The sequence below is a fragment of the Anolis carolinensis genome, chromosome 4, assembly GCF_035594765.1.
Source record: "Anolis carolinensis isolate JA03-04 chromosome 4, rAnoCar3.1.pri, whole genome shotgun sequence".
NCBI classification, from domain to species: Eukaryota; Metazoa; Chordata; class Lepidosauria; order Squamata; family Dactyloidae; genus Anolis; species Anolis carolinensis.
Window position 1 is genome coordinate 122168290 of NC_085844.1, and position 27065 is coordinate 122195354.

The 27065-nt window shown below is 38.9% G+C and overlaps 1 protein-coding gene across 1 annotated transcript in view; it reads right to left on the reverse strand.

The window, feature by feature from the left end:
* The window catches only part of LOC100557827 (uncharacterized), a gene marked incomplete at its 5' end in the record, with an annotated part of 227814 nt that overhangs the window by 165312 nt on the left and 35437 nt on the right, over positions 1–27065 (reverse strand). Inside the window, 3 exons of the mRNA XM_062977712.1 lie at positions 14974–15213; positions 18970–19093; positions 25661–25731. Coding sequence (XP_062833782.1) covers positions 14974–15213; positions 18970–19093; positions 25661–25731 — 435 coding nt within the window. The remainder of the gene's footprint in view (positions 1–14973; positions 15214–18969; positions 19094–25660; positions 25732–27065) is intronic.

A 27065-nucleotide genomic window follows, 5' to 3' on the forward strand; every position in this document is an offset into this window, starting at 1 on the left:
TAGCTATTACCCCTTTCCATTTAATCTTTCTTGTTTCTCTTACTAATCCATCTCTTATGTAGTTACATAAACCTGGAATATATTGGCCTGAAATGCTCCTTAACCCAAATGGATGTTTTATGCACAGTTTATTGGCCTTCAAAAGACTTCTGAAGTTGTGCAGCAACTGAGCATAAAGGCACATACTTTCTTCTTGCTTTGTACTGAGTACTGCTATATTTAATTGAATTAAAACATATTGAGCTAAAATCATCTCTTGGTACTATTTCTGAAAATCAACTGCCTTATATTAGTTTTGTTGTCATATATTTTACTTCCCCATATGCCAACACATTTCAGTGTGGAAAGACTCAAGAGAGAGAGGAAAAACACAAGACCCATTTGAATATTTCAAATTAGCAGGTTCAGTTTGGGAATTTTTCAGTACAATCTGCTACCAACAAGTCCAACTTGCTCTTGGGTTTTATAAAAAGGAGAGATAAATCTTTACTTTCTTTCTTTGTTGTTTTTCCCAGGAGTTGAACTTAGGAGAGTATTGCACAGAGCCCATTACTTTTACAGTCCCAAAATGACAAAGCCCCAGTACGCATAAAGATGTGATTTTTGAACATCTGCCATTCAATTAGATCAGCCGCTACCAAATCCCAAACCTATATAGCATAACAATACAATCAAATTTCAATATTACTGAATTTGTGTCAAATTGTTCCTAATTAACCAAAAAAGATGAATTTTTCAGGCATTCAAATAAAGATTTTAAGACAGACAGCCTGCCCTATGAGACCATATTTTTCATCAGTAAAATGCAAACTAAAACTAATGAATAAGATGTGATAGCTATTATTTCAATGAATATGATAGCGCAGAAGATTAAATGAGGTACGTTCCCATTCAAAGTTTATAAGCTGAATGGAAAACAATACAATAGAAGTAAAGGGTAATAAAAACTTAAAGACAGCAAAGGCTGCATACACCCAAATATGAATAGATTCAAATATACTGTTACAAGAAGTAAAAATAAATTTGTGAGAAGGACATTCACCAGCTTTTGTGTAGGGCTAAACTGGGAACAAGGATGTGGAACAATACATGTACTCCAGCCTCTAATATTGTCATGCACCAGAAACTTTGCATGAAAGCCTGAATAAGACTAATTGTTTTCGGTAGAATGCAGTTACAAAACCTAGTGAAAGCCAAGCTTTACAGAGACAGAATAAGTAAGTAACTTTTTAAAATAGCCACAACCAATGTAAAAAATATTATGGTATCACTATAATCAACCCCGTGGTTCATAGATTCCAGAGTTATTAAATTATCAAAGGACACAAGTAAATAATGGTAACTTGCATAAAATATGTGCTATTTTATCTGTTATCCAGGGAACATTCAATCCTGGAAAATATAACAGGATTCTATTTCTGGGACTTGTCTGAACTTTTTGTAATTATTCCTAGTCTCTAAAACAAAAATTACAATAAATTGCACATGTCCCCCCCCCCCCACTCCTGTTCAGAGTAATTACCAAACTGAATATAACACTAGAATAAATAATATAATTGAATATTTCAAAGAGCTTGCACTTCCCTCATCACAAAAAGTTCAGACAAGTCCCAGAAATAGAATACTGTTATATTTTCCAGGATTTTTAAAGACTTATAAATGAGTACAGCAGTCCCCAAGTTACAAACAAGACAGGTTCTGTAGGTTTCTTCTTAAGTTGAATTTGTTTGTAAGTCAGAACAAGGACATTTTTAAATTGTAACTCCAGCCAAAATATATATGTTTTGTTTTAGATAGCATAGGGAAGAGTGTTTTTGATTTCACCGCACTTCCTGTCCTGATGATGATGATGATGATGATGATGATGATAATAATATAAAACTTTATTTATGTCGCTCTATCTCCCCGAAGGGACACAGGGCGGTTTCCAAAAAATACAAATACAAATACAAAATAACATACAATAAAATATAACGAATAATACATCATAGATAAAACACAACAATATCAATTAAAAAGAATCACAGTCACAGCCTTCAATCAAGGAGTGGGAAACATTGGTCAGGGCGAGGCTGGCCTTCATCCATTTTTAAGGGTAGATAAGAGCTTATATACATATCTTAGGGGCAGGCAATGAGCAGTATACCAAAATCTGATTTAAGTGAAAACTAATCTTGATCAAAAATCTGCTGAAACCACCACGTTTTTAGTTCTTTGCAAAAAGTGGATAAGGTGGGGGCCTGTGTAATATCTTTTTTGGGAGAGTGTTCCACTTCCCGTCCCTTTGATAATTGGATTTGAAAAAAATGGCTTGTTGTGGAAACAATGGTTAGTAGGAAAGCTTCAGTGGACACACCTTTTTCCTATGATAATAACTCTTCCAGGAGTGATTTTCCCTTCCTAGAAGTAGATTTCTCTCACTTCCTATTGTCTCACCTCCATTCTTAACTATGAGTTGTTTATAATTTGGGTGTTTGTAACTTGAGGACTGCCTATATATACAGTACTTTAGAAAGACAATAAAGAATGTTCTGTTTTGTCAATCATTTAATGTTTTGGGGCTTTTCCATTTTAAATGCCCTTCATACACATAGTACGGCTTTATGTCTTCCTTCATGTGAAGTTTTAATAATTTTATTCTCCAAGATATCTGCCAAGCAAGAGGCATAATAATAATAATAATAATAATAATAATAATAATAATAATAATCACCACCACCACCACCACTGGGTGGTCCCGGTAGTGATCGGCACATTGGGTGCCGTGCCAAAAGATCTCAGCTGGCATTTGGAAACAATAGGCATTGACAAAATTACGATCTGCCAACTGCAAAAGGCCACCCTGCTGGGATCTGCGTACATCATCCGAAAATACATCACACAGTCCTAGACACTTGGGAAGTGTTCGATTTGTGATTTTGTGATACGAAATCCAGCATATCTATCTTGTTTGCTGTGTCACACAATGTCGTTATGTCAATAATAATAATAATAATAATAAATTTTATTGTGTCAGAAGTGAATTGAGAAGATAACTGCAAGTAGCTTCTGGTGTGAGAGAACTGGCAATTTACAGAGACATTGCCCAGGGGGAGTCTGGATGTGCTACCATCCTGTTGGGAGGCTTCTTTCATGTCCCTGCAAGCTAGAGCTGACAGATGGGACCTCACTCCATTTTGCCAATTTGAATCGGCAACATTCAGGTTGGCAACCCAACCTTCATGTCAGCAGTTCAGCCGGCACAAGGGTTTAATCCATTGCACCACTGTGGCTCAATAATAATAATAATAACAACAACAACAACAACAACAACAACACATTGGGCAAGAGAACAAGCTGTTCCACATACTATTGGAAGTGGGCATGAGAAGAATAAGGAGGCTAACTTTTTCTATGCACAGTTGTTAAGCCAAAGCAGTGCTTTCGTGAGCACCAATCTGAATGTTATGAACTTGGGAAACATGGATTGGAAGACATTTGTAGAGAAGAGCTGGAGAGCTGTGATGGCTTTAGCCCTCTCCTGATCCCCCCCCCACTTTTAAAGGTTTTGTTTTGTTTTTTCCCCACCCCTAAATTACACAGGAAATTTAATCTAGAAGAAGTTACACCTTCCAGCTTTTTTCACTTTCCATATCTTTTATTCTGGGTAAGGAAAAGCAGCTTGAGGGTGGAAATTTTGATTAGGAGAGCATTTTTAGGAAATGGTGAACTCCTTCGTCTTGCCACTGCTCTGACTATATTCGCTGCCATTTCCTCTGCCCTATTTTGGAAATATGTAACTCAAACATCTCACAATTGCCATGTCACTTTGACTCTGATACAGCTAGAAAGGCAATTAGAGAGTCAGAGAGACCCTCAAAGATTAGGGTAAATCCTCTTTTCAGTAATGGGGTGCAATGCGATGTAGGTCTGTTCAATGGTTAAAACAGCATTAGTCATAATTTCACAGGCAGTGCAGTAGAAATGGGCATGAACACCATCAAATATGACCTCTTGTCTTTTTAGATACAGGAAAATAATTGTTGCATCCTGTGTGCTTTGGCCTCTCCATCTGGTGCCAATTGCTTCAACACATCTGCTGCTAATATTTTTTCTCTTCTGTGACCAGCAGGGAGTAGCAGCATTGCTATGCCTGTTCCTCACCATGACTAAATTATTTGCATCGTATCACTGCCCTTGGTTTCTTCTGAACTTTTGTATCTGGCCCTAACTTTGGAACCTGGCCTCTGTGAAAAGAAAGATACGTCGGGGTCAGATGATGTGGGGGAAAGAACAAGATCAAAGTGTATTTTTATTTCTCCCTAAAACATAAGCTACATATGAAATATGTTTAAGGCTTATAGATCTAGCAAAATTTGAGAACTCATGCACATTAAAGTCCAGCGAGGAACAATGACCTGTTGTACTAACATGCATATGATTTTAGTTTAATCTAGGTTTTGTAATGTAGTATTTTTTAAAAATATAAATGTGATAGGGATTTCTCAACTACAGAATGAATTCTGTGTCATTTTAAGGATTGGAAATATTTACTGTGCATATGCTCTTATGGATAAGTATTGTTCATCAAATGCATGGCACATAGTGTATATGGATGAGTGGAAATGGAACAAGTACAAATATCCTGTCAGGCAGTTATGATGTCATAAGGTAGATCTAAGATCTGGTAATGGTTTTAAATTCTACACAAACACAACATGGTCTATGTACAAAGAAAATATGTCCAAATAGCATATAGTATTATTAAAGTTCCCCGTACAAAGCTCAATTTGGTAGTACCAGACAAAATGAAAAGGAGCAACAGCTCTAACACAAAAGTTATCCAAGTCTGATATTAGTTCCAATGTATATAGGCTTCAGGGATACATAATCAATGAAAATATCTTCCAAACAAAGTAAACAGACGGTTGGTCATGTTACTGTATACTGGAATGAAGAACATAATGATGGAGCACCGCTCTCAAGAAAGTCTTCGCAAATAAAGTCCAAATAAAGTCCCAAGTCTACAGGGGTTCCTGGGTATTTTTGTACTCTGTTTCAGGGAGAAAATCCCCTTCTTCAGGAGTTGGTATACTCAGCAACAATGAACTTATACCTAAAACAAAACATAGAGTAAGAAGTATTTTACCAGCAGTATTAATAGAAGTAAAGGTAACCCATATAACTGTTACCTGGGAACCCCTGTAGACTTGGGACTTTATTTGGACTTTACTTGTGAAGACTTTCTTAAGAGCGGTGTTAGAGCTGTTGCTCCTTTTCATTTTGTCTGGTACTACCAAACTGAGCTTTGTACAGGGAACTTTAATAATACTATATGCTATTTGGACATATTTTCTTTGTACATAGACCATCTTGTGTTTGTGTAGATACTTTACAAGTATTCTGGGATTTTGTATAATAGTTTTGAATTCACATTTCTGATAATCTTGAAAGCCAGGCACCTCTACCAACGACCTTATTACATGGGGGCGAAATCAGCAGCATGCTCCTTTAAGATGGAGCCCGCTGTCTCCCATTACATGATACACTGCAACTTCTGGTGTGGCTACATCTTAAGTGAGAAGGAAAATGGGCACATGCCACCATGAAAGGCTTCCTGTGTTGCCTTGGATCAATGGGGGGAGCCAAGCAGTAGATACTTCCCCCATGGAATGGAAATACAGATGGGTTGGATGGTGCGGGGCATAGGGCGATGGGTTCCCCACTCCCCCAGACATGCACCGCTGGAATTGCCACAATCCATGGCAATTCTGGCAGCACATGTAAAGAGGATGCATGAAGAGTTCTGTAGAAATGACAAGCAGGGATCTGGAGGATGTGTCCAGTCCACTTGCACTAGCGAACTGTGGTGAAATGAGGAGTTCTAACTAGACCCAGTCCTGTTTCTGCTCATCATACTAAAACTCACTGGTGGGAGGGGGTAGAATGGCACCAGAGGAGAAAGGGGACCTCCAGAATGACTCCGGAGTAAACTCAATCCAAGCCAATCCTTCCCTCCCATACCTCCCTTCCATCTTGACACTCCTAATTGGTAACCCAGAGTTTCAAAAGATGCCCTGGTGAGGCGATTGGTGTGATCTGTGCATGGAAATAGGGAAAGAAAAGGAAGATCCAATAGTCAAGGGTTATTATTATAATCAATCTTTTTTTCCATGGGATGTCAAATACTTAGTTTAACCTATACTAAGGTTTTCTACATCCACATTTCAAAGTTGTAATGGAGTTTAGTACAAGAATCGTAATAGTAAAATCAACACTTTCCCCCCTCTAGCTTAACCACTAATACTGCATTGTATTGCTATTAAAAGCATCTTAGTTCCTTTTCAGATGCTGACATAGAGAAAAAAGAGGCACAGGAAATGTTAGTCTCATCATATTTTAATAATTAATACCTTAGGTCATGTTAATCAGTTTCTGATATATGTAGCTTTCAGAAAGTACTCCAGGGGAAAAATGTGGGTGTGACTAATAATGACAAGGATATGAACTATATTTCTTATACTAATCTTGTTCTGAATATTACCAACGAACTGGACTGTAATATGGATTTAGGAAGCCATACATTAAAAAAATAAAAACCTTTTGCAGTGAAATGGATCATGCTTCTTTCCAGTTCCTTCCTAAGCCAGAATCTTTAAACTTATTATTTTGGTGGCTATAATTTAAAATGAGTGCCAACATCACCTCAATGACTGGATGATAAGTGTCTTGAAACTTCAAGAGAAGCCACTAAATTTTTCACAGCATTTGGATTTCATTTTCAGTATAATAAAAATATGGTGCCCTTTTAATAATGAATAATAGATTCCTCCCACATTTTGATTTACATGCACGGATTAAATGTCATGTTTGAAAAGTTGCTATTTTATTCTCCCTGGGTTTGCCTAAAGTAAGGCTAAAAGGTGTGCAGCTGGTCCAGTAACATTGCTACTTGGCCACATGAGCACATAAATATTAACTATGGTGATATACTCTTTAAAAATCTAAAGATATATGAATCTCTTCCCATTAGCATCAGTGAACTTTATAGGAATATGAAATGGCCATGGCTGTGCACAGTTTTTCAAAGAATAGGCAGCATTTCAAAGATCTCTGCCTCTTGTGTATATTTGTGTGTGTGTAGTCCAACCATGTAATATTATTATTAGGGGGAAATGTATGAACTGCAAAAGCTAAATACAAGCTGGCATGATAATATACATTAGACAATATGCTATCACCACATTGATCAGCTAAATAGCATAGCAACACTGTTGTTGTGTTTTATTGCTTTTTAAAAGATTTGTTGTGTATTTTAAAAGTTATATGTTTTCAGAAAGACTGTCTAAATTTTAATACATATGGTGATAGTAAAGCCCCTATACCTGCAAGGGATACATTCCCAGAATTGGGTGCATATGTGAAACCTTGGATAATAGTGAACTCCATCAAATAGAAGAACTTCTGGCCCAAGAATACTATAGCATTAATCTGGAGGACTGAGAAAATTCCCAAAGAAACTATATTTTGTTAGATGTAGGTAAATATAACAGTGGGGACTGGTACCATATTTCATTTTTTTAAAATCCTATAATAGCCAAATTCTAACAAACCAAATTGCTCAACAACAACAATACTAAATTAAATCTAACTTCAAGAGGATTGGAATGTGAATGAATAAATTGGAATGGAAAGGAGAAATGAGAGGAAGTAAGGATTGATTGGAAGAATGAGTATTGGTTGGAAAGATAAGAGATCAGGAAATATTGAAAATAGTAGGTACAAAGAGCTCTTGTCTCAGTCCACCACAGCTCTTCAAGTGGACCACTTGATAAGAAATCCCTTTTTTCTATCATCAAACACTGCATTTTGAGTTATTTTGTTAAATTGTGTTTGTAGTACCCTCATGTTGCCTGCCAACTTATGGCAAGCCCATGAATTTCATAGTTTTCTTAGGCAAGGAATACTCAGAGGTGGTTTAGCCAATTTGTTCCTCTGATATATAGGTCTCCCATCCAAATACTAACCAGGGCTGATTCAGATTAGCTTCTATGATCAAATAGTATCTAATGTCTTTAGGTTATTTAGGCCCTTTTGAGGGAACCTTCTCAAGCTTTCTACATATTTGCTTTATCATTTGCAGCACTCTATTGGACTTCCAAGTCCCCATATATTTTATACCATACTATGAACCTATTCAACATTACTTTGAAAATGGAGCATCTCCACATCTTTTGTAGAAAGGTAACAATCAAAATGACATTTTACTGCTCTTGTCTGATAGCTAAGGTTAAAAAGAAACAGCAGAGGAGAAGTAGGGATGTGAAACTTGGGCAAAGAACACTGATTAATGAATAAAAAATATTTCAGGGGAAAGGTTAGATGTTCAAATTGAACTAGCCCTAGGGCAAATCCAGCTTACATGACCAAAACTTTCTGTATGCAGCAGGTAACCCATGCTGACACTAACTTTGTCAATGTTAAGGAGTTATTATTTTTGGAAGGAAGTAGTGTTCTGGAACAATATCTCAAATGTATTAGTTACAAGCACGCTGTCTTTCAACATTAGGCATGAGTGCTTATTTTTGACCTTATTTATGTTGTGCCCCAATCGCGGCTTTATAGCCAATGAAAACAAAATTCTACTCTTCATATTAAGCATCTGCTATTTTCTCTTGTAACAAACCCCAATAATTTAGCATCACATTCCACCTACTCCTCTTCCTGCCCTTTCTGAAAAACTTTTCTTTTTAAAAAAACCCCTATAAACAAACTTTTTCCTGAGAACTACTTTTTGAATGTTTAAACGTAATTATCGAGTTTGGATTAGAATTATATGTATAGTTCATGATTAATTTACACAACAAGGCTCCAAAATATGTTTTGCATATTTGGGGATTTGAAGGTAGCTGTAATCCAACCAAAGTTGTTGGTATCCAAACCATGCCAGATATCAATCAATAAATCCCCAGCATTGTATATTCAAAGCCTTTCAAACAGGAGTAAGAATCATTTGGCTCACCAGATGACACTGAATTACACCTCCCAGCATCCCCCAACATTAGTTATGTGGGCTAGGACTAATAAAAGTTGCAATTTAATAGCATCTGGAGGGCCACATGTTCTCCCTACTCAGCCCGATTCTTGAGGTTATAACTGAGGTCTTACTAATAAGTAATTGATTTTATATTGATGAATTTGTGGTGAAATTGAAATTGAAAGTTACCTGGGAAGGCAAAGAGCTTGAACACTGTTTCCATCCTGAATATCTTGGTGTCACCGTAGATCAAACACTACCATTCAGGGAACACTGTATGACTACCAAACACAAAGTAGCTGCACACAATAACATCATGTAGAAACTAACTGGCAGTACATGGGGTGCAGACCCAAAATTAATAAGAGCATTAGCAAAGCAGGTGAATATAGCTGGCAGGTATCATGTTCCACAGCTGATGGTGGTTGAGGATGTCAGGCCTAGCAGTTGGTGATGGAAAGGGTTAATGTAAGTCTTAGTTCTACAGGGCTGAGTAATCTGTAAGTAGGAGTTACAGGTGAAAGCAAGTAAGGGTGGAGGCATGCAAGAGATAGGTTGCAGCTGGGTTATTCTGAATGTAAGGAGCTAGCCTGGAGAATGATATTTGGGGGAGAAAAGTGTTTTTTAAATGTTATCCAGGTCAGAAGCAGTAAAAGCATATTCAAAAAATAATAGAGAAGGAGCCAAACTGGATCAATGAAAGACTTGTCCACTGCCATTACCTATCTATAGGAACAGCAAAGGCAGGGCAAAAAGCGATATTTGATATGACCTTAACTAGAAGTACATTTGACAGATGTAATTATTATGAAATTTCAATGGCATGAGAGTGTGTATATCCCCAGTTCCAATATATGCTAAGCTGTTAAGAGCAGGGTCTAAAATATGCCTGGCAGCTGTTTACAAATGTTTTAAAACTGAATTCAGTGGAAACCATAAACAGTAAACACATAGGTTTGTTACTTGGGTACATCTGGATCACCTACATCTGGATTGTTCCAGGCCCTGAGATTTGCAAACCGAGAATGAGGAGCAGTCATAAAGGGTAGATTCTGGTAATGCTATTTGGTATTTTAATTAAGCGTTGAGCACAGTTGCTCACAGCATATTGTTCAGACACACATGAGCATGCATATATACACAGAGCAAATATTTCTCTGATTAATAACTAAAATCAGAATATTAAAGGGCAGTTGTCTGGAAATTTCTTCCAAACCTCAGGCTACATGCATGGATGTGTTGGGATTAAAATTATAACCAGAGGAGAAAAGCAGAGATTTAAGCCTATCTACAAAGTTGTAATAATAATAGCAGTGTAGTTGTAGCAACAACAACAATAATAATTGTATCTATATCTTTCCTTCTTCTCGACAGTAGGACTTGAAGCTCCTTAAAATAATAAATCAAGTGATCTCTCCCTGGATCTGCTTTATTCAGACATACGTGCAACAAAACCTTGAGCTAACAATGGGAGTTGCACTCTAAACCAAGCAAAAAGGGAGACAAAACTGCTGTTATCTCTAATCCAGAAACCAGACAAGAAATGGTTTTATTTATTGAAATAATAATTATTCTACTATCATCTGCTCTTCTCCTTTCCTCTTTTTCCCCCAATTCTGGGATGATGACCTTTTTATCCTCCTCTTGCTCCATCCTTGCAATCTCCTTTGCTTTAGGTATCCATCAGCCTCAACCTAGTCTGACAAAAACTTCCTATCTATCCATTTTGTTCTTTGCTAGTGGTAGCAGTTTTCCACATCCCATCCCACAAATCAACATTATCTCAAATACTATTCTTTCAGTTTTCAGCACAACATGATCTTTTCCACCATCTCATTCTCTTCTATTAGCCTGTCTACAGTCCAGCAGCCATATATCATTCCCAATCCCCAAACTTCCCATCCATTTTCTTTTGGTCTGTCTCCTGGCCCAAATCTATCTATCACAATTCCATAGCACAATATCAGGCCCGGTTTTTCATTGAGGCCAATGAAGCCGCCACTTCAGGCGCAGCCCTTCCTGGCAGCGGCAGCGGCGGCGACCATTGGGTCACTTGCCGCGGAACAAGGAAGTATTTTGTATTCTTGCGAGATCTCGCGAGAATACCAAGTACTTCCTTGTTCCACGGCGAGCGACCCAATGGTCACTGCCGCCACCGCGGCTAAGTTTGGGGTGGGGGTCGTAATTTCGGGGGGGGGGGGGCACGGCCCTAGGTTTGCTTACATACTGAGAAAACCTAGGGTCGCTCCTGCTCAGTATCATCTATCTCTTATCCCCAGCACCTCTTTGTCTGTCTGTCTGTGTCAAAGACAGAACGCCACAAGATCAAAGATAACAGAGTTTATTGGATAACAGAACTCAAAAATGCCCGTAAAATACAAGGGCCAGGCAGTATTAGCCTTTAAAAGCAAAAAGGGCAAGGAAAAACGTTCAAAAGATAAACCGGATTAAACCAGAGTTTAATCCGGGTAAAAACAAAACAGCTTGCTTCAGCCTGGGGATAAATAAAACAGAAGCCGGGGAACAAAGTGTTCAAAAGAATGCAATTAATTGGCAGCAGATTCCTCTCTGCTGCCAGCACTGTGCTTTGAGTAACTTGAGTCACTCCTCCACACAGCAGGCAAGATTTCCAATACACACAGATCAGCCGAGGATTGAAGCAGTAGAGTAGACCCAGTTCCTTTCCGTAGTTCAAGCCAGAAGCAGACGTTTGTAGTTTCACCAAGTCCGAGTAGGGAGAAGTCAAGCCGTGGTCAGTTCAGTCCGAAATCCAAAGCAGGAGATGGCGTCCGTCAAGAAGACGACGGAAGGTCAAAGGTATCAGCACACGAAAACACACCAGTCTTCAGGAAAGCGTCCCACACAGATCCCAAGCGTTCGTCCAGATTACCTTGCCCAACGCAATTTGCAATTGCTCCCAAGCCTCATTTTATGCCAGTTACAAATCCTCATCACTATCAGCTGCCCTCCTTAACCCGGGCATTTCCTCATCACTTTCCTCATCAGAGCTGGAACACCTCTGACTACGCCCCACAGCATCCCCAGCTGTGGATCCCGTCCCATCCCTCCAGCTTGTCCATGGGTCTAATCCTGAAGGTCCCCATTCATCTTCCATCCCATCATTGCCAGTGGCACCCAATTCCTCCCTCACCCGAGTCCAATCCATCTCATCCTCCTCCGAGCTAACCAGCCCCTCCTCCATTCTCTCCGTAAACCCCTCAAAAGACTCTTCGTCAGATGGTGCTGCAAAGATATCTCGCAGTCTCTTTCTCTCTCGCTCGAGAGTATCTGACTCTCGAGGAGTCTTACGCCCACGTCTGCCAGTAACAGAGCCATGAGGCTCAATCATAACAGTCTGTCTGTCTGTCTCTCTCTCTCTCTCTCCTCTCTCTCTCTCAATTCCTCAATTGTAGTGCACATCACTACAAATTTCTATTACCAACAGCATAGCTACATCAAGTGCAGGAAATAACAGGAAGGCTACTCCAAATATTCACTCGTTTCCTTGATTGCTGGATTGCCACTTAATGCTGGATTGCCACTTCCCGACTCCCAAGAATAGAACAAAAAAACCCAGGAGAACACAACTCCTAAACTTGCAATAACAAGGGACATTTTGGATAGTGTACAAAAATCTGGCTACCCTATAATGATGTACATAAAAATCAAAGATTAAGAAAGGTTACTTTTGTACTACAGATTCCACAGTCCTCCAAAAGGTTATGGAAATTATGGATCAAGGAAATTATGTCTCCTAGATCTACTATAAACACAATATCATACTGAAAAATAGTAACTGTTAAGCCTGGAAGCTCCATCAAAAATATTATCTCACCAACTTCCGATTGCCATTATTTTGATATTTAGTGAACAGTGGCGATTCAATCAACCAATACACATGACTTTAAAAAGCACACAATATTGTGACCGGCACATATAAACACATGGGTCAAAATCATTCAGTTGTGAATTAACTTGTGCTTATCACACACAGTTCTCAACAGTTCTCAACAACCAGTTGTTGACATTTGCCTGGCTGCTGTACTGAATGACACAACCATCCTGCCCCACGTGGCATGGTTAAGAAACAAAATAGATGTGTCTCGGTCTCAAAACAGAGCCTCGAGTGTACTTGGTCATATTCCAAAATAATCTAAATGCTGCTTTTTTAGCAAATGGAAGTCAATGAAGCTCAAAACTCAGACAAGGATTTGGGCATTCATGTGTTCATATACACCCACTTGTTCATTTATTATTCTAAAGCTACTTTGCCCAAATCAAATTACATAGCTGACAAGCTGCAAAGATAAGAAACAAGCAGGAAAAAACTAAACTTGGCGGACAATGCTGTATGATATAGCATATCATACATTTGGCAATTTTTAAATGAATGAATTAGGTTGCATTGTAGGGGTGAAAGAAGGAAAGAGCATGCACTAAAGCTGGAATGTTAAGTCTGAAAATTTAATTTGATGGTGTTATGTATTAGAAATTGGGGTGGAGAGGATAATTACCACCAACCCTAATAATTGAAAACATTTTCTTAAATGATCATTAGTTAATTCATTATTAAAACATACATTTCAAGGGCCAGACATGGTTTTTACAGAAAATGGCAAGAAGGCAGTCATTGTTGACCTTAAGAGTACATTTTATTATTGGTGCCTTCAAAATGTCTCTTCTTCTCCTTATAAAGTTGTCTTCACTCAACTTTTCTACCTCAGGGAACATAAAGCCCATAATATGATTATTATCTGAGAATGATGAAAGTTCAACTCATCTAGAAACGATCAAGTTGGAAATGACTGTTCAATAGTATGGAACCTCACTTACTACTGTTCAGTTCAGCCTTCTCACTAATTTGCATTTTTCTTCTTTCTTCTCTCTCACCAATATATATCCTATTTAATTCTACTCCAAACACATTGAAACATCCCACTTATTAATCTTAAGCAGACAACGTTAGCGAGAAAAGTTTTAATATCACCTAGATCAGTGGTTCTCAACCTGGGGTCCCCAGATGTTTTTGGTCTTCAATTCCCAGAAATCCTAACAGCTGGTAAACTGGCTGGGATTTCTGGGAGTTGTAGGCCAAAAACATCTGGGGACCCCAAGTTGAGAACCACTGACCTAGATCCATACTAATCCACTGCAAATGTAGCCATTAGTGGCTGACTAACAATGATCAAACCATTATCTTTATCAGAAATATTTTGAATGTTTCTGAGTACATGCAAAACAATTTTACACATAAATGGATCATCATACCATCTCTGATTCCCAATTATCTTTGGTTCCAAGTTCCAGTTCTGCCAAATTGCTTAGAGTGTGAGATATACTCAAGAAGGTGCAATGAAAACCATAATGAATGGGTCGGGGTGGGACAGAGAAAGAGAAAAGTCAGGAGAGAATGAAATAAGGGTTTAAAAAATCTCCCAAATTAATTATCCAAGCACAAAACAATGAGCAATTATAAAGATTACAAAAGTGTTCATGAGAATCCATTCTGTGTAGATCTGGGCAGAACCTCCCTCAAAGCGAGTGTCAGTTGAGTAGGAAAAGGAGAAAGGAAATTCATCATATCTCAAGCTTGTCCCATTTACATGGTGGCAGAGCTCTTACAGGAATGGGTTTAGCTAAAATAAATGTTTAGTTCCAAACTAAGAGCTCTACGCATACCAAACCTCTCCTATAGGTATTGCAGGTTGGGCAGAGAGAAAAACAGGGAATATTCTTACTTCAACTGTGGCAAAATCAGTTCGAAGTATAAGAGTGAAGGAATCTTGCACTTTCCGGTAGGTTCAGGTGAAAGCAAATTGCTGCAGCCTCTTCTAAAAATACATTTTTTTTCATTAATAATGCTTGCTCTCTTGACCACATTCAGATGTTGCTTAGCTACGTTTGTCCCATGTGAAAAGTTGGAAGGTATGAGAGGATACAGACAAAAAGTCACTTACTGTGTGAATGCTTTGGTCGAAACAGATCTCCACATCGTAAAAATTGCCATTATGTCTGACTGGTAGTGAGGTACCAGCCCACTGCTGACCTTCCACTTTGGACCAGGAAAGTAGTTCACCACCAACTTGTCCTCGAAGGGAAACCTTGAGAATGTAGCTACCTTGTGGCACTTTGTCTTTAATACCTCTAATACATTTAAGTTGGATTTGAATGGGTTGAGGTTTTGTAGACCAGTTGATCTAAGAGAAAAGGGGGTATTAATGAGTAGGAAAAAGAGAAGAACAGCCCTCCTGGTTGGCAAATATTCAAAATGAGGGCTTATACAATCATGGTATTATTTCTTTATTTGATACTGTGACTTTTCTTCAAACCGAGACCCAATACAATTCATAAGTCGATTAAAGACAAGACACAATATATTAAACACAGAGAAAGTTATATACTTGGCTGTCCACATTTGCAGATATGATTTTTCAGAGATTTAAATTTGTTCTCCCTAGGTCCTCCAATGTGACTCAATGATCAAATTCTGGCAGAAGTTGATGATAAGGTCATGCTGGAGGACCTAGAGATTATTTGGCAAAACACTTCTCAAGTAATCTCTAGGTTCTCCAGTGCAATTCTATGGTCATCCTAAGGTGGACTTTGACAATAGACCTGTGTTGAGAACCTTAGAGATTTCTAGGAAAGTGTCCTTTGACTAGAAATAGCCATTTTTTTATTTAAAGCTCTGACATTTTCAGTGGCCCTCTGCCCCTAAGCTAAGAGGGTTGATTGTAATATCAAAACCCAGTTAAATGGATTATCATATTAAAACAAGAGCTATATGTAAAACTATATAGTCTGAGCCTGCAGAAGCTCAATAGTGTTGGGGTCAGTCTGAGGAAGTGTCTATGTGCTCATCTGTCTAGCTCTTGGGTTGACCGGACATGCAATAAGGGCCTCTTCTGAGGCTCTCAAATCCAGAATAGGCTTGCAGGAAAGCAGGGAACTTTCCAGCTATCCTGGCCCCAAATTGTATAGAGCTTTGTAGGTCCAGTGAACTGAGCTTAGGAGAAATTAGAAACAAGTTCTATGGATATGGCTTTGAAAGCACACATCTAATACTCCAGATAACACACATTACATTAGATGTACCTTCCAAAAACTTTTCAAGAGCAGACCTAGATACATCAAATCATAGAATATAAATCAGGATATAAATTAGGGCTATGTACACCAGTGAGTTATTGCTAGGTCAGCTAGAGCAGTGGATACCTCCAAGGCCACCAGGTACAATCCAGAGCATTTTTGTTCTGGACTGGATCCAGAGGTTTTAGAAATGTCCACAAGCTCTGTGCACAACCAATGGCAGTGGCAGAGTGGAGGCTATATGGTTCAACTGGTTCTTAACCAATTCAACTTGGCTGTCATTTTACCTTTCCTGCAGATGGCCACAGAGCTCTTTGAGAGCTTCTGGTGATTGGGAGCATCCCATGCTGGCATCAGCAGAGGCCCCCTTGTTTATGATTATGGAGAAAGAAGGGACAACGTCTCAGAGTTCCACAGCAATTTGCAATAGCAATAGTGACACAAACCCAATTCATACCTTTTTCCTTGCACTGATGAACACAGAATATAGTAGTAGTAGTAGTAGTAGTAGTAGTAGTAGTAGTAATACTTTATATCCCATCCCATCTCCCCAAGGGCACTCAGAGCAGCATAGAGCAATGTGAATAAAGCAACAATAAATAATAATAAAACCAATAACCAATTTAAATTAATCAACAAAAGCAATAAACAAAATTGATAAAAGTGAACCAAAACATATTAAATTAATGCATATCTCCATAAATAAACAGGGATCATCCATAAATAAGAGTAAAGGGGATGGTGGTGGCAACTAATGCGGACAGCTGACCAGTCCACATCAGATCTGGTCATCCCGTCCACAATCTGCCCAAAATGCAGGACTGCTCCAAAGTTTCTACACGACACCCAGTAACCTCCAGTCCTTATCATAAAGTAAAATGGATTAAACCAGTTTAGTCATTATTTAACCCAGTTTACCCTATGATAAGGACTCGAGGCTACTGGATGTTGCGTAGAAACTCTGGAGAAGTCCTGCACTTTGGGCAGATTGTGGACAGGATGACCAGATCTGATGTGGACTGGTCCAATATCCACATGACATCCAAGAGCAAGTCACAATTAACGTGGGGCACACAGCCATGGTAGACAAGCCCTGAATCATGAACCACTGTGCCTCACTGGGATGCTAGTTCCAAAAGCACATGCCAGGTGTGACCCTGGCTTTTCAGAGGGAGTCATCTCCAAGCAGAACAGATAGAAATCACCATCCCAAGTTCCTGATGAACAACAGAAACACTGTTATGTCTGGACTGTGCCTCAATTTATTTAGTCATTTTTAGGGAATGTCTCTTTCCAAACAATGATTTCAGGACTTTCACAGCCTTCTGAGCATCAACCAGACATTATATCACACTTTCTCCTCCAGGAGCATGATACATTGCTGGTGGCTTTTCAAATTTGTTTGGTACGCAGGAGGACTAGAAACTTTAAAAGAAACAAAATGCTGACCCTCTTGTGTTTTCAGTAAGATTCCATGGAATTTTCCATGGATTTCATCTTGTTTCTTTGCAGAGAACAAAACTGGGCATCTGATATTGCAGTGAGGTAACTGTCTTTCTAAATCAACTCTGTCATAATTTAAATCTTTTTCTTCTATATTCATTTCCATGATGAGAGAAGGTTATTTAAAATTGCATCCCAGAGCACACATCCTATTATTTTAATATGCTTTGCTTGATAAAATATTCCAAAGTCTCATGATCTACCCTGTAGTGACCAATAATCCCTCTATTTTAAAAAAATATATTCTACCTTGGATTTATAATGGAAGAGACAGCATATTTCCATATAGATGGAAAGCTCATGGAGTTAAATTAAGCAGTTAAGTAAATACTTGAAGTAGTTAAGCCTCTTTTGTTTTTGTTTTCCTCAACACCATATTTAACAAACTAATCTGAATGACAATTATTTTCATTTAAATTAGAAAAAAATCTTAATTAACAATGAAGATTTAACCTTAATATTTTGGCATCAGAATCGTGTGCGCGTGTATATATATATATATATATATATATATATATATATATATATATATATATATATATATGAAAATTAACATCATGTGAATGAATAAATAAGACAATCTTTCTAAAACCTCAAGGCAGGATTACTGATGCAGGCAGACTGAGTTATTAAACACATTCTAAATTAAACGCCTCTATGAATTTTATACTGAAATATATTTTGATAGTTTTGCATGCCAAATGTGACATTTTATATTTTAGATTCATCTTCTGTAGTAATTTTGGAAATGTCATACAAACAAAGATTTTGTCATTTACCAATGGAATTACTATGCATGGCCAGTTAGCCTCCTCTCTTTCTGGCTCTTCTAGTTGTTTCAAGTCAGCAAGCCATAAAAAATCTTTATCTCTCTGAAACACAGCAATTTGGAAGATAATCGAATAGTGACTGGGGGGCAAAAACGCCAGTCTGAGGAATTATACCACAATCTCTCTTGCTTTTACAACCTTCCCTCAAAGCGAGTGTCAGTTGAGTAGGAAAAGGAGATAGGAGATTCATCATATCTCAAGCTTGTCTCATTTACATGGTGGCAGGGCTGCCGTTCCACATCTCTTACAGGCAAGACTTTGCTTGGCCAGTGCTGACAAACTGTTTTGAAGAACTCCAACCTTGCCCAAATGATTCATAGTTAATGCTTTTAGACATTCCTGTTTAAGCATTTAGTTGCATATATTGGGATTGCATGCATTTAAGCCTGCTAAAATCCTAAATAAAAAAAAAACCAGGGTAGGGACAGGATTTCATGGAAGGAAATCGATATAATTAATTTAGTCATTTTGCAGTATTTTAGGGGTGAAAACACCCATTCTCTCACACAGACACCCACAAAAAAGACTCACCTTCCAACCAGGAGCCGTTCCTTCATTTGCATCATTATTCTCTCCTGCAAGGTTACTCAACTTGGTTTCAGTCCTCTCTTGACAGGCTATTCGTGCTGCTTTCAGTGCCTGACTTTCTTGCTTGCTTCAATGACAAACAGAGAATAAAGGGAGGGGGTTAATAAAATAAAGTGTTGACCCTTGAAATGCACATGGATTTCTATGCATTCCTTCAATATATCACAAGAAAGGCAATAGTAGAAGAAATGTTACTGCACGTTTGAGGTAAGAGAACGTTTAGGTTTTGTGATGAGGCAAAGGAATAAAAACAGGATAACATCTAACTACACAATTCATTTTTGTCAGCTTGGATGGGTGCCCAAAACACCAGAGGTCACAATCCAGAAAACCCTGCAAGCTCACGTTGGCTGGACCATGGCCACAAGGTTTCACTCACAGCACCCAGAAAGCAAAAGCAAGCTTGTTCCAACAGATGGACTGGGCTGGCACAGAAGCAAACGCACAGCATGGAAATAAAGCAAATGCATCCATCTGGCCATAGAGGTTCCAAATTCAGGAAACTGGAATTGAGGCCAAGGGAGGCTGGTAGTCTACATATCACTTGGGGAATCTCCTCTGAATTTTAGTCTGAAGTTTGAAGGAACTATCCTATTCACAAAATAGTTTCTGTACCCTGCATAGCTTTTTTTTATAAGTTCAGATTAGAACCTGAGTGGATTAAGTATTGTATAGACATAGACACTAGCACTGGCTGGGACCTCATTCCCTAGTTATTGATGTCTCCACAGTCACGTTGGAAAGTTATTTTAGTCCAACGTATATCTGCATATGTTGCATTTTGAACTGTCACTTCCAGAATCCCACAGTCTTGACAGGTGTGGACTCCTTTGAATTACCATCTTCCATTGGGAGCTGTGGTGGTGCAATGGGTTAAACCAGTGGTTCTCAACCTGATGTCCTCAGATGTTTTTGGCCTACAACTCCCAGAAATCCCAGCCAGTTTACCAGCTGTTAGGATTTCTGGGAGTTGAAGACCAAAAACATCTGGAGACCCCAAATTGAGAACCACTGGGTTAAAACCTTGTGCTGGCTGGACAGCTGACCTGAAGGTTGCCGGTTTGAATCAGAGATGGAGTGAGCTCCCTTCTGTCAGGTCTAGCTTGCGGGGACATAAAAGAAACCTCTCAGTTATCCCCTGGGCAATGTCTCTGTAGATGGCCAGTTCTCTCACGCCAGAAACGATTTGCAATATATCCCTCAAGTAGCATCTGACACGATTTAAAAAAATCCCATCTTCTATCCAGGATGGTTGGAGTTGGTGGGATGTAAGATACAAAAGAGTATATCAACTAAGCTTAAATGATATGCTCATTTCTCCACATGTTACGATATCTTGGCTTCTTTGTGCCGATAGTGGGTTAAGTCTTTCAGCCCTTTTCTTGTGTCCTTGCTTTAATCTCCACAGTCCAAATGCTGAAAAATGAGATATGAATTAGGACCTCATCACACTGGAGCTTGGCTCCACTTTAAATCTACTTTAGGGAGGGGGCTTTAAACAGCTTCCTCTGCCTCACCAAACTACAAACCCCAGAATTCTGCAGGAGGCAGAAACCGGATTTAAAGTGGACCCATGCTCTAGTGTGATGAAGCAGCAAGAGAGGCTGTAATAAATATATGGGTTTCTTGTATAAATTGGACATCTGCTTCAAAACAATCAAAATGATCTTGACAGATTAGAGAGATGGGCTGAAACTAACAAAATGAAGTTCAACAGGGACAAATGCAAGATACTCCACTTCGGCAGAAAAAATGAAATGCAAAGATACAGAATGGGGGACGCCTGGCTCGACAGCAGTATGTGTGAAAAAGATCTTGGAGTCTTTGTGGACAACAAGTTAAACATGAGCCTACAATGTGATGTGGCGGCGAAAAAAACCAATGGGATTTTGGCCTACATAAATAGGAGTATAGCATCTAGATCCAGGGAAGTCAGGCTATTCCTCTATTCTGCCTTGGTCAGACCACACCTGGAATACTGTGTCCAATTCTGGGCACCGCAATTGAAGGGAGATATTGACAAGCTGGAAAGCGTCCAGAGGAGGGCGACTAAAATCATTAAGGGTCTGGAGAACAAGCCCTATGAGGAGTGGCTTAAAGAGCTGGGCATGTTTAGCCTGCAAAAGAGAAGGCTGAGAGGAGACATGATAGCCATGTACAAATATGTGAGGGGAAGTCATAGGAAGGAGGGAGCAAGCTTGTTCTGTGCGGCCCTGGAGACTAGGATGCGGAACAATGGCTTCAAACTACAGGAAAGGAGATTCCACCTGAACATTAGGAAGAACTTCCTCACTGTGAGAGCTGTTCAGCAGTGGAACTCTCTGCCCTGGACTGTGTTGGAGGCTCCTTCTTTGGAGGCTTTTAAGCAGAGGCTGGATGGCCATCTGTCGGGGGTGCTTTGAATGAGATTTCCCTGCTTCTTGCAAGGGTTTGGAATGGATGGCCCATGAGGTCTCTTCCAACTCTATGATTCTATGATTCTATCTCAGATATGCAGAAGACCTTGAGAACATTATCATGCAGGCTGAAGGATATCTGGACATCTTCAGAATCTAAAGCAATTTCTCACAGTGTTCTAGACTGAGCTGATCTTTATTAAAGCTAATGAGTCTTTCCAACTCAGAACCAAGCCAACATTACTTTGGATTACAACACTGATCGCTCATAACAAAGGATTGTTTTTGGGGAAACCAATCCTCCACAAGATTGCAATTAAACTGAGATGGAACAAGGTGGAACATGGCAGGTGGCTGGTGATGTCATGGTCTCTGCTAATCTAAAAGTCCTGGGGCTTCCATTCTATGAGACCTGACTGCATGGCCCTAATCACTTACAATTAGAATGACCTGTGATGATATTTCATCCTTTTCTCCATAACATTTCCTTGTTTTCATGTCAAGGAGTGGAGGGGAGGATGGAGGGAATTGAGGAAAACAAGAGAGGTTTGCAAACAAGAGATGATGTGGCAAATTTCAATGAATGGGGCAGGTGGTAGATTTTGGAAGTCATCCAAAATCATTCTAAGTCATGACTGCAGACTTTTCTTTTAAAAAATATAGAAGAGTGAAGTGTGCCTCTAATTTTAATTTTTCAGGGCGAGGGGGTAGCAAGCTTTACTCAATAGAAGTATGGGAAAGGTACCCTAAATAAACATCTCAGGATTTTGTGGCATTCCTTTCTTCCTTGACCTGAAGGTTAGACAAAGCTTAACCTAATTGCCCTAAAAAGGGAATTAAGGGAACTTATATGGTGAACTTTACCATTTAATTCCTGCAGCTGAATCATCTAAGAAAATCTCTTTTTCCCAGGAAGAATGGTTAGGTTTGAAACTTTGTACTTATTTAGTTTGCTCACGATGGAAATTATTTCACTTAATTTGGTTAGAGCTACATTGACACAAGGGTTCATTAGGACACCCATTTGCCTGCAATTCAATTTAAAATTAAATACACTTTGTTGTGGATTTTATTACTTTTAAACTACTGTATCTATTGCCTTTATTAGCAGCTATTACACAATTATGAAGGTAAACAGTTTTCATTACTCTGTTTGATCTCTTTTAGGGGTACAGCATTTCTCTCTCTTTTTTCTCTAGAAGTTAGAAAAGTGGGAGATTTAGGACTGGCCAGAAACAGTGGTTTTGGCCAAAACAATCATGGTACTCAACTACTACATCTAGGAGAAACAGTTTTATGTGATGGCTCTTCCATGAATCTTGCTTCTATAAACCATTTCACATACTTTTCAGCATATTCTGAGACAAAATTAATAGGATGCCACTGACAATTTCTCATCCCCCCCCCCCATTGCAGATGGATATGATACACCTTTATATCTTTGGTTGCCTTTTTTGAAACATATTTTCATTAAAAAGAAAAAGAAAAATATTCCTTTTCCATTTTTAACACAAAACAAACTTAAACAGTTAATGCTTAAAATTTGGGTTGCATAGAACATCAGTTCATTTTTTTAAAAAAAATTAATGTGTTTTTGTGCTCTTTACTCTTTCTGTGCATGGGATTTAAATGGTGCATCTCTCTCACACACTAGTATATTCTTGTGGGAGAAATATACCAGTGTTTAAAAATGTGTATATTTTTTCCAATCTTCTCTACTGTGGTTACTTCCTTCTTAGTTTTCTTCTATGCTGATCTTAATCTGCTTTTTCCTTACCCTACCTTTTTCCCTAAACACTTTCCTGCAGATCCCCCTTTAGTTTGTAAATATCTAGGAAACATCCAATACCCAATGTCCCTTATCTCTAACCCTCTCTAACAATCCTATACGTTTTACTTTTTGTAAATATAAACCTACAGTAAATATCTATTTAAAATGTGTGTATTTTTAATAAATAATCAACTGCTATCTATTACAGTTGGGTTTTTTCATGTCAGGAGCGACTTGAGAAACTGCAAGTCGCTTCTGGTGTGAGAGAACTGGCCATCTGCAAGGATATTGCCCTGGGGACACACAGATATTTGATGTTTTACCATCCTGTGGGAGGCTTCTCTCCTGTCCCCACACGGGGAACTGGAGCTAACTGAGGGAGCTCACCCGCTCTCTCCAGATTCAAACCGCCAACTTGTCGGTCAGCAGTCCTGCCAGCACAAGGGTTTAACCCATTACATCACCGGGGGCACACAGTGGTGACTCGCAATGAGTGGCAAATGAGGCAGAGCACCTGAGAAAGTTGAAACTACTTTGGGCCTGAAAACTAGGATTGATACTATTTTTGAAATTTCCTGTATCATTCTTCTTTTATGTAGAACGAAACTAAGATGCAATCCTTGTGTTCTTAAAAGTACGTGTCTCCATAGTGCTATTTGCACAGTTAAAAACAGCACCAAGATTGCACCTACCAGTTGGGCTCCAAAGATAGGGCAGTAAGGAGGGGGTTGAGAGAAGGGTTTGAGTGTCCAGAAATCCTGACAAAGAGTATTTTTCATGTGCCTCTTTCTCATTCCCCCCAGCAGTTCCCAAATAGACTTCTGAATGTGGTCCCACTCTTCTTCTGCTCGCTTGTGGCTATGTAATGGCTGGCAGAAAAGTAAAAAGCATCACTACCAGTACAGCCCATGTACCATAATGGCATCACCCTACAAGAGCCACTGAATGCCTCAAAGGATGTCAGCATTTCCATGTATGAAGATCAACCCTCTTCACTAGACTGCACCCCATTCTCCCCCACATGACTACAGCATCAGTGGGAGAGGCAGGGTAGATGAGATAACTGAGACTTCTCCATTGCTGACTACTATGACAGCCATCAGTAGGTGACCATCCTCGCTTTCCTGCCTCCATCTTTCTTGCAAGCCTTTCTGGTGGGAGGAGGTGGAAGAATAACTTAGTGTGACTCATCCATCAATGACTATCAGAGCCATCAACAGGTGGTCCTCCATACTTACGTCTATCGCCACCCTCCTGCCAGCTCCTACATGACTAGAAGGGAGGACAGGAAAAAGGAAAGGCTTTCTGATTCTTGCCAGAACATTTAAAAAAATCTCCTGCAGTGAAAAATGGTTAAACTACTCCTTCTACTCTGTGGGAACAAATAATTTCAACAAGCACATTCCTACCTACTGGCAAAAACATAGACATCTCTAGGAAAAAAAAGATTTTCATTCACTCCTTTATGAGAGCAAGTGGAAAACACTTCCAGCTGTATGGGATTAGACTGTATTTGATTTATACAAACAAGCAAGTATTATGGGAGACAATAAGACAGACACAGCATATGAAAAGACCTACAAAAAAGAGGCTGCTTCTTTCAGTGATCAAAGACAGAGGTAGAAAACCAATTTAGGTTTTGATAAATGTGGAATTTCTGGTACATTGTTATCAGTGCGTTTCCAAACACACAATCATTGCAACCAGATCATCTAATTCAGTTCCTTATTATACTGGATGAACCGGTTGCAATGACATGCTGCACGTAATCTCAAATAAGATTGCGCTTATTATGTGTTTTGAGTACCAGAATCAAAATGAATATATTGCAGCACTGTTAAGATACCTGCAATTGTAGTGGGAAACATGGTGCTTTGAATGTGATTTTTCTGCTTCTTGACAGGGGGTTGGACTCGATGGCCTGTGAGGTCTTTTTCAACTCTACGATTCTATGGAAAATGTGGCACATTACACTACACATAAAATAAAGCCCTCTTAATGTTGATGGAGGGCCCTGGCAAGTATGCCAATGATCAGGAATGATAGACGCTGTAGTTCAAAATGTGGAGGTTGTACATTTTTCAGCCCCACCTATGGCATGGAACATTTCAAACAAAAAAACCCAAAAATTCAAAGAATCAAGTCAAATGACATATTCTAAACTCCCAAGAGAAATGAGTTATATTGGTTGTATGATGTAATGTCATCTACCTCAAAGGCTTAAGCCTAATCTTGCTAGCAAAGGCTGTCTGGTAGCCTCATTGATATATATGGACAATAAGGAATTGGCAGGGATGAAATCAACAAGTGACACCTTTTTGGCTAAGCATCCACAGGTTTTTGGAAAACTCAATAGTGGAGCATTATCAAAGCAATCTGGAAATTGCACCCAAAGCAGTTTCAGTCACTTTCAAACACCAGGGAGAAAGTACTGGGCAATGTAAGAAATTTTGCTGCTAAAGCATACCTTTGCAATACCATGGGAAGTCTTCTGCCAATCTTCTTTGTATACTGGAATATGCCTTTCTGTTTTAAATCCTACAGGAAGAATGTTTGGAATGTTCAAAGTGAAGCAAATTTCTAGCAAAACCAAACAAAATGTGATATTTATAGGATCACTGTAAATGATAAATCTTCTCCAACTGGCCCAACAGGCATGGCTTCCAGTGAAACCCCATGCAAAGAGAACACAGTAGTTCTCCATACACGATGTTAGGAATGCCGCATGCTCTCAAAAAGCAGAAGAGGAGCCAAGATCAGCTCCCACCTGCTTTCATTGTGAGCAGGTTTTCATACTGGGAGGGCCCTTACCATTATGTGCTCCCAAAAGTACCAAAGGTACCGATGGAAACGGAAGAAAACAAATCCATACTCAACTCTAGTATGTGATTTGGTTCCCCACCTGCTCTTATGTGGAGTAAGGACCATTGTTAGGAATTACAAATATCTTCTTCAAATGTAATAAGTATTAGAGGCTCTATATAACTCTGAAGAAATTAGTGGGGAAAAGGCATTATCAGTTGAAATCCCTCATTTATGAAATATCCACCCATAAAAGGTGTGCTCAGTCCTAACTATGCCTCTGATGTCTTTCAGTGCTGTAGTGTTTTATTTTAAGCCTCCACAGCCTATATTTGAAACTATTCAAACATGTGGTCGAATTGCTACAGCCATACACTTGGCTTTTAGTCTGATGTTTACTCATTGCTGTGTTTATTTTATTTTGAATGTAAATTTTTGATTCAACACATGCAGATTAAAAGAAAATGTGTTTCTTCAAAAAAAGCCAAACTTATTTACTCTTTCTCTCTCTTTTTCTAGTTTCCAAACTTGATATACCCTTCTTCATTTAAAAAAAATTCCCAAAGCAGTTCATGCTACAATAAAACAGTAGCAAAGAGAGTAAAATAATGAAAGTTTTGCAAACCTTAACCAAAAGAGTTTGCTGTTAAGAAGATGAACAGTAAAATGCTTGGATTAACAGACATGTTGTCAGCTGATGGCAAATATATATATATATTTGCAAGTCTGTTTAAATCCAGTAAGACCAGTCCACATGGAAGAGTCTGGAAGATGTGGGGATGATATTCTGACCAGACATAAGAAAATTTATTAATGAACTATGCTTTCCAAAATTTCCCAGCCAGCACAGCCAGTGGCCGTGTTGTCTGGTGAATTCTGGGAGTTGTGATGCAAAAAGTAATTTTTCCAAGCTTTGATCATTACATTATTATTTTTTAAAGCAGCCATCCAAAAGAGATGGATCATGTGGACTTAACTTCTTCCTCCACTTTTTTGACAATTTAAGATCCCTTTGTCTGTAATGGTTCACTATGAAAGGGAAGGATAGCATCAGGAACAATGAATATCTC